The sequence below is a fragment of the Leucoraja erinacea genome, chromosome 19 (assembly GCF_028641065.1).
Source record: "Leucoraja erinacea ecotype New England chromosome 19, Leri_hhj_1, whole genome shotgun sequence".
Classification (NCBI taxonomy): Eukaryota; Metazoa; Chordata; class Chondrichthyes; order Rajiformes; family Rajidae; genus Leucoraja; species Leucoraja erinaceus.
The window spans coordinates 16,623,854-16,640,126 of record NC_073395.1 but is presented as its reverse complement, the minus strand read 5'-3'; the positions used below and the strand labels follow the sequence as shown (position 1 = coordinate 16,640,126).

Genomic DNA, 16,273 nt, shown 5'->3' with positions numbered 1-16,273 from the left:
AACATCTCCCCAGAAGAGCAAACATAGAATAATGAGCAATAAATATATATACGTACATGCAGTAGTAGTAGTGCAATTTTTCTGTGGGCAGGAGTGGTCGGGGGTGGGGTGGGGGGAGTGGTGGGAGTGGAACCGAGGCCACTAACGTCATGAATGGTGGAGCAGGCTGACGGAGCCCTAATTCTGCTTCTGCTCTGATGTCTTGTAGCTCTTAACAGATCTCTTAAAATATGTAGCCAGTTTTCTTTGTTGTTACTGCATCAGCTTTCACCATCCAAAAGTCATTCCAGATTTAGAAAATATCCTGCTCTTCTTCTGGCTCTTAAGTCTGCATTCTCAGGGTTACTAACTCCTCCGATATAAATTCTTGTCCTTTTTTCAGTCTATTCCAAAATGCAGTATTCAGAAAGTAACACAATTTCAGTTTTAAAAGATTAAGCATGTCTTCCTAACTTTGTACTTTATGATTATGCCGATAATGCCGTTGATATAAATGCTTTCTCTGTCATGCACACCTCTATTCCTGCACCCTGCTGTTTCGTTTTTATTACATCGCCAGTTTTCCTACCACTCTGAATCTTTCATTCTGTGTTAAATTACATCTTCCATGTGTCTGCCTATTTCACGTCCTTGTGTGAAATTTGATACTATCTTCATTTTTTTAATAATATTTCAAAATTATCAGCATTCTACAGATTTCAGGGATGAATAGCATGTTCCTCCATTCCTCATTCCAGTGTAGAATAACAGAGTTCAGCTAATGTGTGGAAGGGAATCTGCCACGCTACAGAATCTCTTGCGTCGAAAATGACGTCAACATTGACAGTGTTGGTGGGGTAGGTTGTGTGAACTCCTTGTTAGTAGAGACATACCTTGCCCTCCATAATGTGCTCCCCAATTTGAGATTTGTAATAGAAAAAAATCACATGTGATAAAGTGCACATTGTCAGATTTTATTAGAGGGTATTTTTATACATTTTGGTTTCACCATATAGAAATTACTGCTGTATTTATACATAGTTCCCCCCCCCATTTCAGGGCACCTTAATGTTTGGGACACATGGCTTCACAGGTGTTTGTAATTGCTCAGGTGTGTTTAAATGCCTCCTTAATGTAGGTATAAGAGAGCTCTCAGCACCTTTCTCAGCAGTCTTTCCATTACCTTTGGACACTTTTTTTTTGCTGTTTTATCAACATGAGGACCAAAGTTGTGCCAATGAAAGTCAAAGAAGCCATTATGAGACTGAGAAACAAGAATAAAACTGTTAGAGACATCAGCCAAACCTTAGACTTACCAAAATCAACTGTTTAGAACATCATTAAGAAGAAAAAGAGCACTGGTGAGCTCACTAATCGCAAAGGGACTGGCAGGCCAAGGAAGACCTCCACACCTGATGACAGAAGAATTCTGTCTATAATAAAGAAAAATCCCCTAACACCTGTCCGACAGATCAGCAACACTCTTCAGGAGTCAGGTGTGGATTTGTCAATGACCACTGTCTGCATAAGACTTCATGAACAGAAATAGAGGCTACACTGCAAGATGCAAATCACTTGTTAGCCGCAAAAAGAGGATGGCCAGGATATAGTTTGCCAAGAAGTACTTAAATGAGCAACCACAGTTCTGGGAAAAGGTCTTGTGGACAGATGAGACAAAGATTAACTTGTATCAGCGTGATGGCAAAGTATGGAGTATGTATGGAGGAGAGAAAGAACTGTCCAAGATCCAAAGCATACCACCTCATCTGTGAAACACGGTGGTGGGGGTGTTATGGCCTGGGCATGTATGGCTGCTGAAGGTACTGGCTCACTTATCTTCATTGATGATACAACTGCAGATGGTAGTAGCATAATGAATGCTGAAGTGTATGGACACATCCTATCTGCTCAAGTTCAAACAAATGCCTCAAAACTCATTGGCCGGCGGTTCATTCCACAGCAAGACAATGATCCCAAACATACTGCTAAAGCAACAAAGGAGTTTTTCAAAGCTAAAAAATGGTCAATTCTTGAGTGGCCAAGTCAATTACCCGATCTGAACCCTATTGAGCATGCCTTTTATATGCTGAAACTGAAGGGGACTCTCCTCCAAAACAAGCATAAGCTAAAGATAGCTGCAATACAGGCCTGGCAGAGCATCACCAGAGAAGACACCCAGCAACTGGTGATGTCCACGAATCGCAGACTTCAAGCAGTCATTGCATGCAAAGGATATGCAACAAAATACTAAACATGACTACTTTCATTTATATTACATTGCTGTGTCCCAAACATTATGGTGCCCTGAAATGGGGGGATTATGTACAAACACTGCTGTAATTTCTACATGGTGAAACCAAAATGTGTAAAAATGGCTTTTATTAAAATCTGAAAATTAGCACTTTATCCACATGTGATTTTTTTTTCTATTACAAATCTCAAATCGCGGAGCATAGAGGCAAATAAATAAATGATGGGTCTTTGTCCCAAACATTATGGAGGGCACTGTATTTGTGTAAATGGGTGGTTGGGAAGAGAAAACATTACCTACGCCCAACAATTTTCCTTGCTGCATTTCAGGGTACAGCCACCATCTCCAAGTACAACCGAGGCCATTCAGGGCATGCTTTCAATGGCAGCCTTGCAGTACTCAGACCTTCGCAACAGCCCAAGAAAGAATAGGGACAGCCTGGATAAAAGGAACCTTTCCAAGTCACATCATGGCATAAGAACTAATAGGCGGGAGAAAGGAGAACTGAGCCCATGTTCCAGGGCATCAGACTGTGGTGGGTATTTCAGTGTGTTTGTACGTGTACTCAGGATTACAAAACAAAGTAGGAGAATCCTACTTTGCAGGTGGAATGTGGACTAGAATCGTTGCAGTTCCACATACAGATGGTGATCCATCAGCATAACACCAGTAATGGTGGGGTGGGTGTGCTGGAAAAGCAGATAGGTTTGGAGCAGGGTAAACTGGTTGAGGTGGTGAGGGTTGACTTGGGGGAGAGTTGGAGGTAGAAATGTGTGGTAATGGTGAGGGTGGCGAAGTGTTTCTGAGGGTGTACAAGGAACATGGGAACAGCATTAGATTACATTGTTCATTGAGCCTGCTCTGCTGTTTGGTAAGATAACAGCTAATTTACATTGTAATTCCATCCATCTGCTTTGTTTCATAATCCTTATTATTTTTGCCTAATGAAAATCTTTTCATTTTGAATTTTTCAACAACCACTCCTTGATAAATTTTTTTAAAGTGAGTGTGTATATATATTTACAGTGTTTTAAAACATCGCTACGTCAATGATTGAGCTTTTAATTTTTAAGCTTGAAATCCTGTTTTCATGGAATCGTAGAATGGTACAGCACAGAAACAGACCCCTTTGACTCAGCTCATCCATACCAACTGTGATACCTAACAACACCAATCCCATTTGGCTGCATTCTGCCCATATCCCTCTATGCCTTTCGTCCAAGTACTTGTCCAAAGGGCTTTGAAACATTGTAATTGTTTCTGTTATCCTTCACCGGAGGAAATATGAAATTTGTTCTATCCATGAGAAGTTGTTTATTTAGACGACCTTAATCTTCCTTGCGTGATAGAATATAAACTAAATGTGTTCATTCCAGTGAAAAACAGTCTTGACCTAAAACGTCACTTATCTGTGTTCTCCAGAGATGCTGCCTGACCTGTGTTACTCCAGCACTTTGTGTCATTTTGCATTCAACCAATGTAATGTTTCAACCTCATTATTCAAATCTGCCTGACACCCATTCCAAGATAGTATATTTTTCAAGAAAAAAAAAAGTTCAGTGTTTTTCTCGTACTCCAGATAAAAGCTCTGGTTGAACTTTATAACTGACGCTTGTTCCATTCCTTTTAATGCCCTTCCTTTTGACATAGACACCAACTTTCCATTAGCTGTTTCACTTACCCATAGATTGCCATCATTTCCAAACTTGGGTTTCTGAATGACACTCTACTATTTGAAAACTGCCACAACTTTCTTGCATTCGGATTGGATGACTCGTGCCTCAGTTTTGCCCTTTCCCCAGAAATAGAAACAATTTCAGTCTGTGCTGCCAAGAGCACTACTAATTTAAGACCTCCAAGTCATTTCTTATCAGCTCCTCCTATTTCCACAACTTTGTATTCCCTGTATCATCCAAGTAAATCTTGTCAATTCATGTCAGTTTTAGGTCCTCTTGGGCTGCATGGAGCACTTCTAGAAGTCCATATAAATTCCACTCGTTCTTCTGCCCATGTTACTGCCTCAGAATTCAGATGTATTTGTTAGGACACAATATGCCTAGATTGGATATCTCCGATTAGTTTATCCAAGTATTCAGTTGACATGCACAATGAGGTTTCTACATATGCTAGACTAATAGGCCTGTGATCTCCTTCAAAAACAGCAGATGGAACTCCCAACAAGCACTGGAGTGATGGGGAATGGGGTGGTGAAAGCAAGGATGCTGACAACAGAATTTTGGATAAACAATCCAGAGGTAATGAGATTCTCGGCAAACAGGAGAATTCCTGAGTCGGGAAACCTTTTGAAGATTGTTTACACAATATACAAGTTCCTGGTATCCACCTCAGGAAGTTAAAGCTCAGAAGAAGGCCATTCGGCCTCATTCCTGTTCTGCTATTGAGTGGGATCATAGGCTGTGGGCCGTGGGCCGTGCATCAAAAATGTGTCTAGAAATAGGATTTTGTGACCCAAGTCACCAAACTACATGAAATTTTCACATATTGTGTAAAAAAATGTATATAAATCACCCCTGAAACTCGATATGAAGAAGACTTGCACATTTTTATTAAATTAGAGAAAAAACGGAAAAATGTCAGGAATTTTTTAGTCCAATCAAAGCACGTTTAACATTGAGTTGTCTGCCAGTTGGCCAATCACGCGCTTTGTTTCAGACTAGCACACAAAATGGCTGAGGGGGCTTCACAGATGCCTGTTTTACTGGAGATTCCGATTTGTTCTGTGGAATAAATGTCGTGGAAACGGTAATTGGTAATTGTATTTAGTGGGAAAAGCATAAAAAAGGCTGAAGAAAGTGCTGCGGTGGATTAAAGTGCAAGAAAGCCATCAAAGTCCCTGCTGATGTGTGGAACACAAAGAAGGCCCCCATGAATCAACTCTAACTAAAAGGTAACATTAAAGTCTGAATTTATGAAAATCTATCTGTATGGACTTTAATTAATTTAATTGCACCCTTTTATAATTGAATAAATTCATTCATTCATTCCTTATTCATTCATTCATTCACTCACTTATTCATCATTCATGCATTCATTCATTCATGAAAATGAGGGTCTAAACTATAACACAGTCAATTAAACATTACTCTAAAACAAGCTGGCATTAGTGACAATAAGTCTTTAACAGCTAATTTCGGAGCTGCCTGTGAAAACCTACTGGGAAAAAGTGCTCCGACTAGGTACTCGCGGTAAAGTGAAGCAGCGGCCTCAATTAATAAGCGGCCGATTCGCGATCGCGGAGCCGCGGATCATCTCCGCGGGCGGGGCGGGTGAGGCTGTACATAGTGCCGTCTGTAGCGGTCGTTTTCAGACCCCGACAACGGGAGAAAAACGGATGGATATCGATCGCTATTTACCGCGAGTACCTAGGTCCCGCGATCGGAGCACTTTTTCCCAGTAAGTTTTCGGAGGCAGCTCCGAGATTAGTTGTTAAAGACTTATTACTCTACAACAGGCTGGCATTAGTGACAATGTTTAATTGACTGTGTTATAGTTTAGGCCCTCAATTTCATGAATGAATGAATGAATGAATGAATGATTGAATGAAGTAAGTGAGTGAATGAATGAATGAATTTATTCACATTATATTAAATTAATTAAAGTCCATAAAGATAGATTTTCATAAATTCAGACTTTAATCTTACCTTTCAGTTAGAGTTGATTCATGGGGGCCTTCTTTGTGTTCCACACATCAGCAGGGACTTTGAAGGCTTTCTTGCACTTTAATCCACTTCGCAGCACTTTCTTCAGCCTTTTTTATGCTTTTCCCACTAAATACAATTACCTGCTGCAAGTTTCCACGACATTTATTCCACAGAACAACACATCGGAATCTCCAGTAAAACAGGCATCTGTGAAGCCCCCTCAGCCATTTTTGTCTAATTTAATAAAAAAATGTGCAAGTCTTCTTCATATCGAGTTTCAGGGGTGATTTATATACATTTTTTTACACAATATGTGAAAATTTCATGTAGTTTGGTGACTTGGGTCACGAAACTGCAGAATAAAGCTCCTCGGCCCGCAGCCTATCATGGTTGATGTGAGACCTAAGTTTTTTTTTTATTCAACCTTGACTTCAAGTCCGTCAATGCTGATGCAGAACAAAAAACTATTAAATCTAAAATAATTATTGAGGTTACATGCACACACTCATGATTCTGAAAGGAGCATTACCTTGGTTCTCTCCTGAATGGCTTGGCTCTGATTTTAGACAATAGACAATAGGTGCAGGAGTAGGCCATTCAGCCCACCGAGGCAGCACCACCATTACTATGATCATGACTGATCATTCACAATCAGTGCCCCGTTACTGCCTGCTCCCCATATCCCTTGACTCCGCTATCTTTAAGAGCTCTAAATAACTCTGTCTTGAAAGTATCCCGAGAATTGGCCCCCACTGCCTTCTGAGACAGAGAATTCCACAAATTCACAACTCTCTGGGTGAAAAAGGTTTTCCTCATCTCTGTTCTAAATGGCCTACCCCTTATTCTTAAACTGTGGCCCCTGGTTCTGGATTCTCCCAACATCGAGAACATGTTTCCTGCCTCTAGCATATCCAATCCTTTAATAATCTTATGTTTCAATTTGATCCTCTCATCGTTCTAAATTCTAGTGTATACAAGCCCAGTCGCTTCATTCTTTCAACATATGACAGTCCCGCCATCGCCATTCCCTCCATAGCAAGAATGTCCTTCCTCAAATTTGGAACCCAAAACTGCACACAATACTCCAGGTGTGGTCTCACTAGGGCCAGGTACAACTGCAGAAGGACCTCTTTGCCCCTGCACTCCTCTTGTTATGAAGGCCGACATGCCATTAGGTTTCTTCACTGCCTGCTGTACCTGCATGCTTACTTTCAGTGACTGATGCACAAGGACACCCAGATCACATTGTACTTCCCCTTTTCCTAATTTGACACCATTCAGATAATAATCTGCCTTCCTATTCTTGCCACCAAAGTGGATAACCTCACATTTATCCACATTAAACTGCATCTGCCATGCATCTGCCCACTCACCCAACCTGTCCAAGTCACCCTGCATCCTCATAGCATCCTCCTCACAGTTCACACTGCCACCCAGCTTTGTGTCATCTGCAAATTTGCTAATGTTACTCTTAATCCCTTCATCTAAATCATTAATGTATATTGTAAATAGCTGCGGTCCCAGCACCGAGCCTTGCGGTACCCCACTAGTCACTGCCTGCCATTTTGAAAGGGACCCGTTAACCCCTACTCTTTGTTTCCTGTCTGCCAACCCATTTTCTATCCATGTCAGTACCTTACCCCCAATACCATGTGCTCTAATTTTACCCACTAATCTCCTATGTGGGACCTTATCAAAGGCTTTCTGAAAGACTAGGTACACTACGTCCACTAGCTCTCCCTTGTCCATTTTCCTAGTTACATCCCCAAAAAATTCCAGAAGATCCATGCTGACTCGGACCGTTCCTGTTACTGCTATCCAAATGTGCTGCTATTTCATCTTTTATAATTGACTCCAGCATCTTCCCCACCACCGATGTGAGGCTAACCGGTCTATAATTCCCTGTGTTGTCTCTCCCTCCTTTCTTAAAAAGTGTGATAACATTAACTACCCACCAATCCAAAGGAACGGATCCTGAATCTATAGAACATTGGAAAATGATCACCAATGCATCCACAATTTCTAGAGCCACTTACTTAAGTACCCTGGGATGTAGACCATCAGGCCCTGGGAATTTATCAGCCTTCAGTCCTATCAGTCTACCCAACACCATTTCCTGCCTAATGTGAATTTCCTTCAGTTCCTCCGTCACCCGAGGTCCTCTGGGAGATTGTTTTTGTCTTCCTTAGTAAAGACAGATCCAAAGTACCCGTTCAACTCGTCTGCCATTTCCTTGTTCCCCATAATAAATTCACCTGTTTCTGTCTTCAAGGAACCCACAGTTGTCTTAACTATTTTTTCCCTCTTCACAAACCTAAAGAATATTTTACTATCCTCCTTTATATTCTTGGCTAGCTTATATTCGTACCTCATTTTTTCTCCCCGTATTGCCTTTTTAGTTATTTTTTGTTGCTCATTAAAAGTTTCCCAATCCTCTGGCTTCCCGCTCATCTTTGCTATGTTATACTTCTCTTTTAATTTCATACTGTCCTTGACTTCCCTTGTCAGCCATGGTCGCCTCTTACTCCTCTTAGAATTTTTCTTCCTCTTTGGAATGAACTGATCCTGCACCTCTGTATTATTCCCAGAAATACCTTCCATTGTTGTTCCACTGTCATCCCTGCTTGGGTCTCTTTCCAGTCAACTTTGGCCAGCTCCTCCCTCATGCCTCCATAGTCCCCTTTGCTCAACTGTAATACCGACACTTCTGATTTTCCCTTCTCTCTCTCTCAAATTGTAGATTAAAACTTATCATATTTTGGTCACTACCTCCTATGCCATTGTCTTCAAACTCCACTAATTTGAGAACAAAAACATCTGTACATTGACAACATGGTACCTGACCTACCTGTGTCTACTGCTGGCAAGGTCTGTTTATATCCTTCCTATTTGACCATATAATCTGCAGTGGGTCTGAAAATTCCTTAAGAGTTACCAGTCTTGCAATCTTAATGAACTCCCTATATTTTACTAGACTCAACTAGAGATTTGGGAATGAAATACTCTGAGACTCTGGACCCTGATTTTTATGTTCACATACACTTCCAGGTTCACAAGCAGCTCTAGTCTAGGGTGCAGCTGGTAGGACTGATGGGCCTATCATAACATGCACAGTACTGCGATCGTATATGTTTGTTGTTTGCGAGGACTCTTTTTTTAAAAGCTGGTACAAGCATGGCGGAGTGAGGTGCACCTTATCTCAGATTTTAGAGTCTCGTGCATGTGGGATTCCAAAGTAGAGCTGATATTGTGAAATGCAGTGATTATGAGGAATGAACAGGGAAGTAATGTTTTAGGTTCCCTGAATGAGGAAATGAGAAAATTTGCCCTTTGAGTAGGTGTGACTTACTAGATTTTTAAAGAAAAGACTTGTATTTCTGTATTTTTTAATAGTGTGGGGATGTCTATATTTTTTGTAAATGTATTGTTAAATCTATCTCTGAGGTTCGTTGAAATCTGGTAAGAAGAAAAGGACTTTATTTGAAATGGTCCAATTAAAATATGTTTTTTGTTTACTGCTTGGCAAATGTGGAAACACAAAACATTGCAGGTTTTGAAAATCAGGGTGATCTTGTGAAACAGTTATGTTTCTGGTCAAGGTTACACAAAAAAGCTGGAGAAACTCAGCGGGTGCAGCAGCATCTATGGAGCGAAGGAAATAGGCAAAGTTTCGGGCCGAAACCCTTCTTCAGACCATGTTATACGACCATGTTTCTGGTCAATCTCCTTGCATCTGAGCAGAAGTTCGATTGTAATTTCAAGCCAACACTTTAAATTCTGTCAGAAGAATGCCATTCCTAGTTTTACCAATGTTGCTGATTACACCAATGCACGAAAACAGGATCACTCGCCTACCATAAATTACCATACATTTATCAGAGAAATACAGCACAGAAATGGTCCCTTCAGCCCACTGAATCTGTGCTGATCATTGAGCATCTGGTTTACATGAATAATTACATTATTCACATTACATTAATCCCCACTGTTTTTCTCCCATATCCCCCTTAACATGCCCAAAAATGTTATCATTATCTACACAGTTGGGACTATTTATTGGCCATGAAAAGGCATTTCGTTGGGACGGATTCACTGAAATTTAGAAGGATGAGAGGGGATCATAGAAACGTATAACATTCTTAAGGGATTGGACCAGCTAGATGCAGGAATAATGTTCCACATGTTGGGAGAGTCCTGAACCAGGGGTGACAGTTTAAGAATATGGGGTATGCCATTTCAGACTAAGATGAGGAAAACCTTTTTCAGCCAGAAAGTTGTGAATCTATGGAATTCTCTGCCACAGAAGGCAGTGGTGGTCAATTCACTGGATGTATTCAAGAGTTAGATATAGCTCTTAGGGCTAACGGAATCAAGGGATATGGGGGGGATATGGGGAGAATGCAGGAACAGGGTACTGATTCTGGATGATCAACCATGACCATATTGAATGGCGGTGCTGGCTCGAAGGGACGTATGCCCTACTCCTGCACCTACTTTCTATGTTGGAGGAAACTGGAATGCCCGAGAAAACCCACACAGTTACAAGGAGAACGTGCAAACTCTGCATAGGCAGCACACGGGGTCAGGATTGAACCCAGACCACTGGAGTTGAGACAGCAGCACTACTAACCCAGCCATTGATTGATGATTTGCAAAATTCTGAAAAGAAGATATTTTAGGTCAGGTGTTGTCCATGTAATTTTTGTTTTACATTCGACAAAACCGATTTATCTTTTTTATAATGTACAGACCAGGCAGATTCACAATACATGTGTAACCAAAACGGTTGTGCAAGTTCAACATTTCTGCTTTTTAATTCTTTTTTTTCAGGAAGGAAACTGGCAGCACTTTTTAATTTAACTCTTGAGTGATTTATTGGAAAATAAAAGAAACATCACACTTGTTAAAGGCAATAGCACTGTTTAGTCAGCCCATGAAAAAGAGCTGCATGAGGAAACCTACCTCACTAACTTCACTATATATGCAGGAGTAGGGCATACGGCCCTTTGAGCCAGCACCGCCATTCAATGGATGATTCATGGTTGATCATCCAGAAGATAAAGAATATTGGAAGCTTTTGTCTTGTTTTCATACCCAGGATTGAATTTGATAATTTTATTGTTACTGCTTGATAAAGGCCCCTTCACAATTGGAAGTATGGTTAACCAAATTTAATCAATACTACTAAATCCAGAGCATATTTTAAATCCTCTGAAGAAGATCACTATTTTTCTGATCTGAGCTAATTCATTTTTTCTAGTTAAAACAATTCTGCCCTTCAGTGGAACAATGGAATCACTTCTAATCTCTGAACTGATGATTTTTTAACTTTTTTTTGCAGCTGTCAGGTGGCTTGTAAATATTTAATTGGTTCAAATTATTAAATCTCCGTCGATTGTGTTCCCATAGATGTTTCATAAAAATGTGTCTAATGAATAAATATGCCCGTCTCTTGCCTGATAGCTGGAGGAATGTGGGAGAAAGATTTGTAGAGAGACAAGCTTGTGAAAGAGGAAAGGACGGGAATCAGTAAAAGCATGCAATAAAGAGGCGTGCTGGGGAGGGGGGGGGGGGGGGTTGAGGAGAGGAGGGTGGTAGTTGATTTCCTTTGTCTACGTTTAACTTAGATTGTTGAAACTTTTCTGGGGCACAAGCAGTAATTACCATTGATTTTATTTGTAGACCATGGGTTTCATTTATATGGGTTGTAATTCCTGGTTTCACTGTAGTCTTGTGATCCTGTCATTGGTTTTTGTTGATTGAGTGTTTGATGTTTTCACAGCTGGGCCCGGGAAGCAGGAAGCCGCTGAATGCAGTACTGTGCTGATGAATAGTGAAACAAGGGCCATAATGGGAACTACAGCTAGACTATCTGAAGAGGTAGGACGTTGTTCCCAGTGTGCCTTCTGAGTGTTTAGGACATGGATTGTGATTTGATCAGGGAGAATCTACTATGTAATTAGCTCTCTGGGGAAGTGATACTTTGTGCCAGCAAGGCTTTTGCTGATTGGCCCACTCCTCTATACTACCTGGATATATAATGATTATGCAAACTGGATTCTTTGCCTAATTGGTTGTCGGATGCTGTGGAGGGTTGCTGAAAATGTGTTATAACTGAAACTATAAGCTTAAATTAAATGTCTAGTTGTATTTGTATAGTTTGTATAGTTTCACCATCTGATCGCTGGGCAGTAATGTCTGGAATGGAATTTCCGAGATTTGATCTCCAGGTACGAAGTTTGCTAGTCTTAGTAAAGACTAAGCCCATGTTCCCTTTTTCTCCCTGCCAAGTAAGACAAGGCATTCCATGGACAAAATCAATTGATTGCCAACAATGTTGAGAAGATACTCAGGTCAAGGATAGTGGGGGCTTTCAGCATGTTGAAGCGTGTATACTGAGGGATTTGGGGAGGTCAGGACTGGCATGGGGTTGCTCAGTTAAACAAAGGTAACTCTAACTTTTATTCAAGATATTGAAGAATGAACTAAAACATCTCCGAAAAGAATGTTCTTCAATGGCAAGGCAAAATATTCAGGAGAACAAGATTTTAGTGGAAGAAATGGTGGATAGTGAGGGTCAGATTGCTTCTGACTCACTGGGTGCAGTGTACCGATCAACCACTGACTGTGGCCTGCAAGGGAGTCCAGTTGACAATGGTGACAGTCCAGATTGGATCCATCCTGGAATATCAACCTCGCCACCCCTGCATCCATCCAGCAAGACGACCATTTCCAATCCACCACCCGTGAGCAATCAGGCAACAAAAGGTCAGTGATCAATATCCTTGTAAGACAAGGGTGCGCCTGATCAGAGAGGGAGGTAAAACCGTTTCACCATCATTGAATAGAGAGGGAAACCATCCCACGAATACTGGGGCATCCTGATCAGAGACTATCTCACTGTTGATGTACGAGAGTCCTGGTCAAAGAGATGGGTGGGCGGGATATCACCATTGGGAAGTAACAACACAGGTATCCCTAATGGGAGAATGTTGGTTATTTCATCAAGTGTATGAATATTGCTTTGTTAAAATTTTCACATAACTGATTTTTATTAACCTTTTGATAGGAAAACGTCCAAAGAAAGGGATGGCAACTGCAAAGCAGCGACTGGGAAAGATTTTGAAGCTGAACCGAAGTGGTCGCCTCTTTCTTTAGAAATAAGACTTTATGGACTAGCATTGGGCCAAAGAGGGTCACAATGCTGCTGCATAGATGGCCCTACCTCGTGCCCTTGGAAGAGACCCTTGGATATGCACTGTTGAAGCACAGATGAGCAATAATGGAAGTATCAGAGCTGGGGAGAGAAGGACTGTAATGGAGAAGCTCTGAAAATCGTTCAGGGTTAGCAGACATTTTTAAAGGACGCTATTCTGTTTTTTCTTAAGATACTCTCTGTTGTAATTTATCTTCCAAATTATTTGATGCATTTTAATTTAACAGCATTGTTTTTTTTTTAAAAGAGAAAACTATTTATTGAGGAATTGATTCAGTTGAACAAAATAATTTAGATATAAAATATTGAACCATATTTCCAAATGAATAATCCTTGCCTTTTAATTTATTCTAAAATGATTATGTTTATCACTTCCAAAATCCAACTATCTTACACTATTTTTCAATTTCACATCAAAGTGGGTATGGGATTGGCAATTAGAATTTAACTTGGGCAACTACAATTGTATATTTAGGGAATTTAACTCTGGGGAGGATATGCACAGTGAATGGCTGGGTCCTGGGGAGTGTTACTGAACTGCGAACCTTGGGACACAACTACACAGTTCCCTCAAAGTCATGACAGGGTGGCAAAGAAGGATAATGGTATATTTATCTTCATCAGCTGAAGTATTGAGCGCAGACTGAGCGCAGAAGGTTAAGGGGGGACTTGATAGAGGTCTTTAAAATGATGAGAGGGATAGACAGAGTTGACGTGGATAAGCTTTTCCCACAGAGTAGGGAAGATTCAAACAAGGGGACATGCCTTGAAAATTAAGGGACAGAAGTTTAGGGGTAACATGAGGGGGAACTTCTTCTCCGTGGGAGAAGCCAGAGGGTAATGGTGGATGGCTGTTTATCGGGTTGGAGGCAGGTGACTAGTGGGGTGCCTCAGGGATCTGTGTTGGGTCCTTTGTTGTTTGTCATGTACATCAATGATCTGGGTGAAGGTGTGGTAAATTGGATTAGTAAGTATGCAGATGATACCAAGATAGGGGGTGTTGTGGATAATGAAGAGGATTTCCAAAGTCTACAGAGTGATTTAGGCCATTTGGAAAAATGGGCTGAAAGATGGCAGATGGAGTTTAATGCTGATAAATGTGAGGTGCTACACCTTGGCAGGACAAATCAAAATAGGACGTACATGGTAAATGGTAGGGAATTGAAGAATACAGTTGAACAGAGGGATCTGGGTATAACCGTGCATAGTTCCTTGAAGGTGGAATCTCATATAGATAGGGTGGTAAAGAAAGCTTTTGGTATGCTAGCCTTTATAAATCAGAGCATTGAGTATAGAAGCTGGGATGTAATGTTAAAATTGTACAAGGCATTGGTGAGACCAAATCTGGAGTATGGTGTACAATTTTGGTCGCCCAATTATAGGAAGGATGTCAACAAAATAGAGAGAGTACAGAGGAGATTTACTAGAATGTTGCCTGGGGTTCAGCAACTAAGTTAAAGAGAAAGGTTGAACAACTTAGGGCTTTATTCGTTGGAGCGCAGAAGGTTAAGGGGGGACCTGATAGAGGTCTTTAAAATGATGAGAGGGATAGACAGAGTTGATGTGGACAACCTTTTCCCTTTGAGAATAGGGAAGATTCAAACAAGAGGACATGACTTCAGAATTAAGGGACAGAAGTTTAGGGGTAATATGAGGGGGAACTTCTTTACTTAGAGAGTGGTAGCGGTGTGGAATGAGCTTCCAGTGGAAGTGGTGGAGGCAGGTTCATTGGTATCATTTAAAAATAAATTGGATAGGCATATGGATGAGAAGGGAATGGAGGGTTATGGTATGAGTGTAGGCAGGTGGGACTAAGGGGGAAAAAAAATGTTGTTCGGCACGGACTTGTAGGGCCGAGATGGCCTGTTTCTGTGCTGTAATTGTTATATGGTTATATTATATGGTTTACTCAGAGTGTGGTGGCTGTGTGGAATGAGCTTCCAGTAAAGGTGGTGGAGGCAGGTTCGTTTTTATCATTTAAAAATAAATTGGATAGTTATATGGACGGGAAAGGTATGGAGGGTTATGGTCTGAACGCAGGTGCATGGGACTAGGGGAGAATACGTGTTCGGCACGGACTAGAAGGGTCGAGATGGCCTGTTTCCGTGCTGTAATTGTTATATGGTTATTGAGTATAGGAGTTGGGACATTATGGTAAAGTAGTACAAATGTTTGATTAGGCTGCATTCAGAAATGATGTATGCACTTCTGGTTCTATGCTGTAGGAAGGATTTGATTAAGCTGGACAATTCACAGGAATGCTGCATGGACTGGAGGGCTTGAATTATGAGAGATTGAATAGATTGGGACTTTTTGATGGAGTGAAGGAGGTTGATTGAGGGGTATAAAATCGAGATAGGGCAATCTAGAAGGCATAAGTTAAAGGTGAGAGCAAAACGATTTAAAGTCAGCTGAGTGTCAAATATTTCAGAGTGTGGTGTATGGAAGAAGATACCAGGGGAAGTGGTGGTGGTGGCAAGTATAATTACAATGTTTAAAAACAAAACATGTTTTAAAAAGAAAAGGTTTGGAGTGATATGGGCCAAGTGCACATAAAGGGAATTAGTGTAGACATGCTGGTCAGGGTGGACGAGTTGGGACAGAGACTGTTTGTGTTTTATGACACTATAAATCGTAGTGGAAATTGGCCCCAAGGTGATCAAGACTGAAGGAACTACTTTGGCCATTCTGACATCTTTCTAGTCATGAAGCACACTGTGAATTGACAGACACACCTCTCCAACCTTATTTTTTGGCTGTAAAGGAGGGCAGTTTATTGCTCTTTTAGCCAGAGCTTCGCAAGTGGAAAGACAATAGTCACCAGGCCAAACATCTGTCAGGCTAAAATTAGAAATCAAATTTCTTTACAGGAATTAAACTTGTACAAAAGCACAAAGATACAGCAGCATAATCCACAGTTATAATTTACATACTCAGGCTCTATTTGGCAAATAAAGATCCAAAATCTAAATGTGACATACTTTAGCTAAACTTCACATTGAGTTGCTTTTGCAACATGGAAATGGGAAGATAATACAATACCATGAAATATGGGGAGACAGAATCTGCAGATGCTGGAATCAGGAGCAAAAAATAAACTTCTGGAGGATCCGTGGAGGCAAAGGGATTGTCGGAGTTTTGGGTTGAGACCTTGCATCAGGACAC

At 40.9% G+C, this 16,273-nt stretch overlaps 1 protein-coding gene across 6 annotated transcripts in view; it reads left to right on the top strand.

The window, feature by feature from the left end:
- The window catches only part of LOC129706266 (lysine-specific demethylase 7B-like), a 72,759-nt gene extending 59,328 nt beyond the window's left edge, over positions 1-13,431 (top strand). The window contains exons 17-21 of one of the 6 annotated variants that reach the window (XM_055650415.1): positions 2,560-2,765; positions 4,393-4,485; positions 11,675-11,772; positions 12,363-12,660; positions 12,962-13,431. In XM_055650415.1, coding sequence (XP_055506390.1) covers positions 2,560-2,765; positions 4,393-4,485; positions 11,675-11,772; positions 12,363-12,660; positions 12,962-13,050 — 784 coding nt within the window. In that variant the 3' untranslated portion in view covers positions 13,051-13,431. Of the gene's footprint in view, positions 1-2,559; positions 2,766-4,392; positions 4,486-11,674; positions 11,773-12,362; positions 12,661-12,961 lie in introns of those variants that run through there. The other 5 variants (XM_055650417.1, XM_055650416.1, XM_055650418.1 and 2 more) reach the window with 5 other exon arrangements.
- The last annotated feature ends 2,842 nt before the right edge of the window (positions 13,432-16,273 follow it).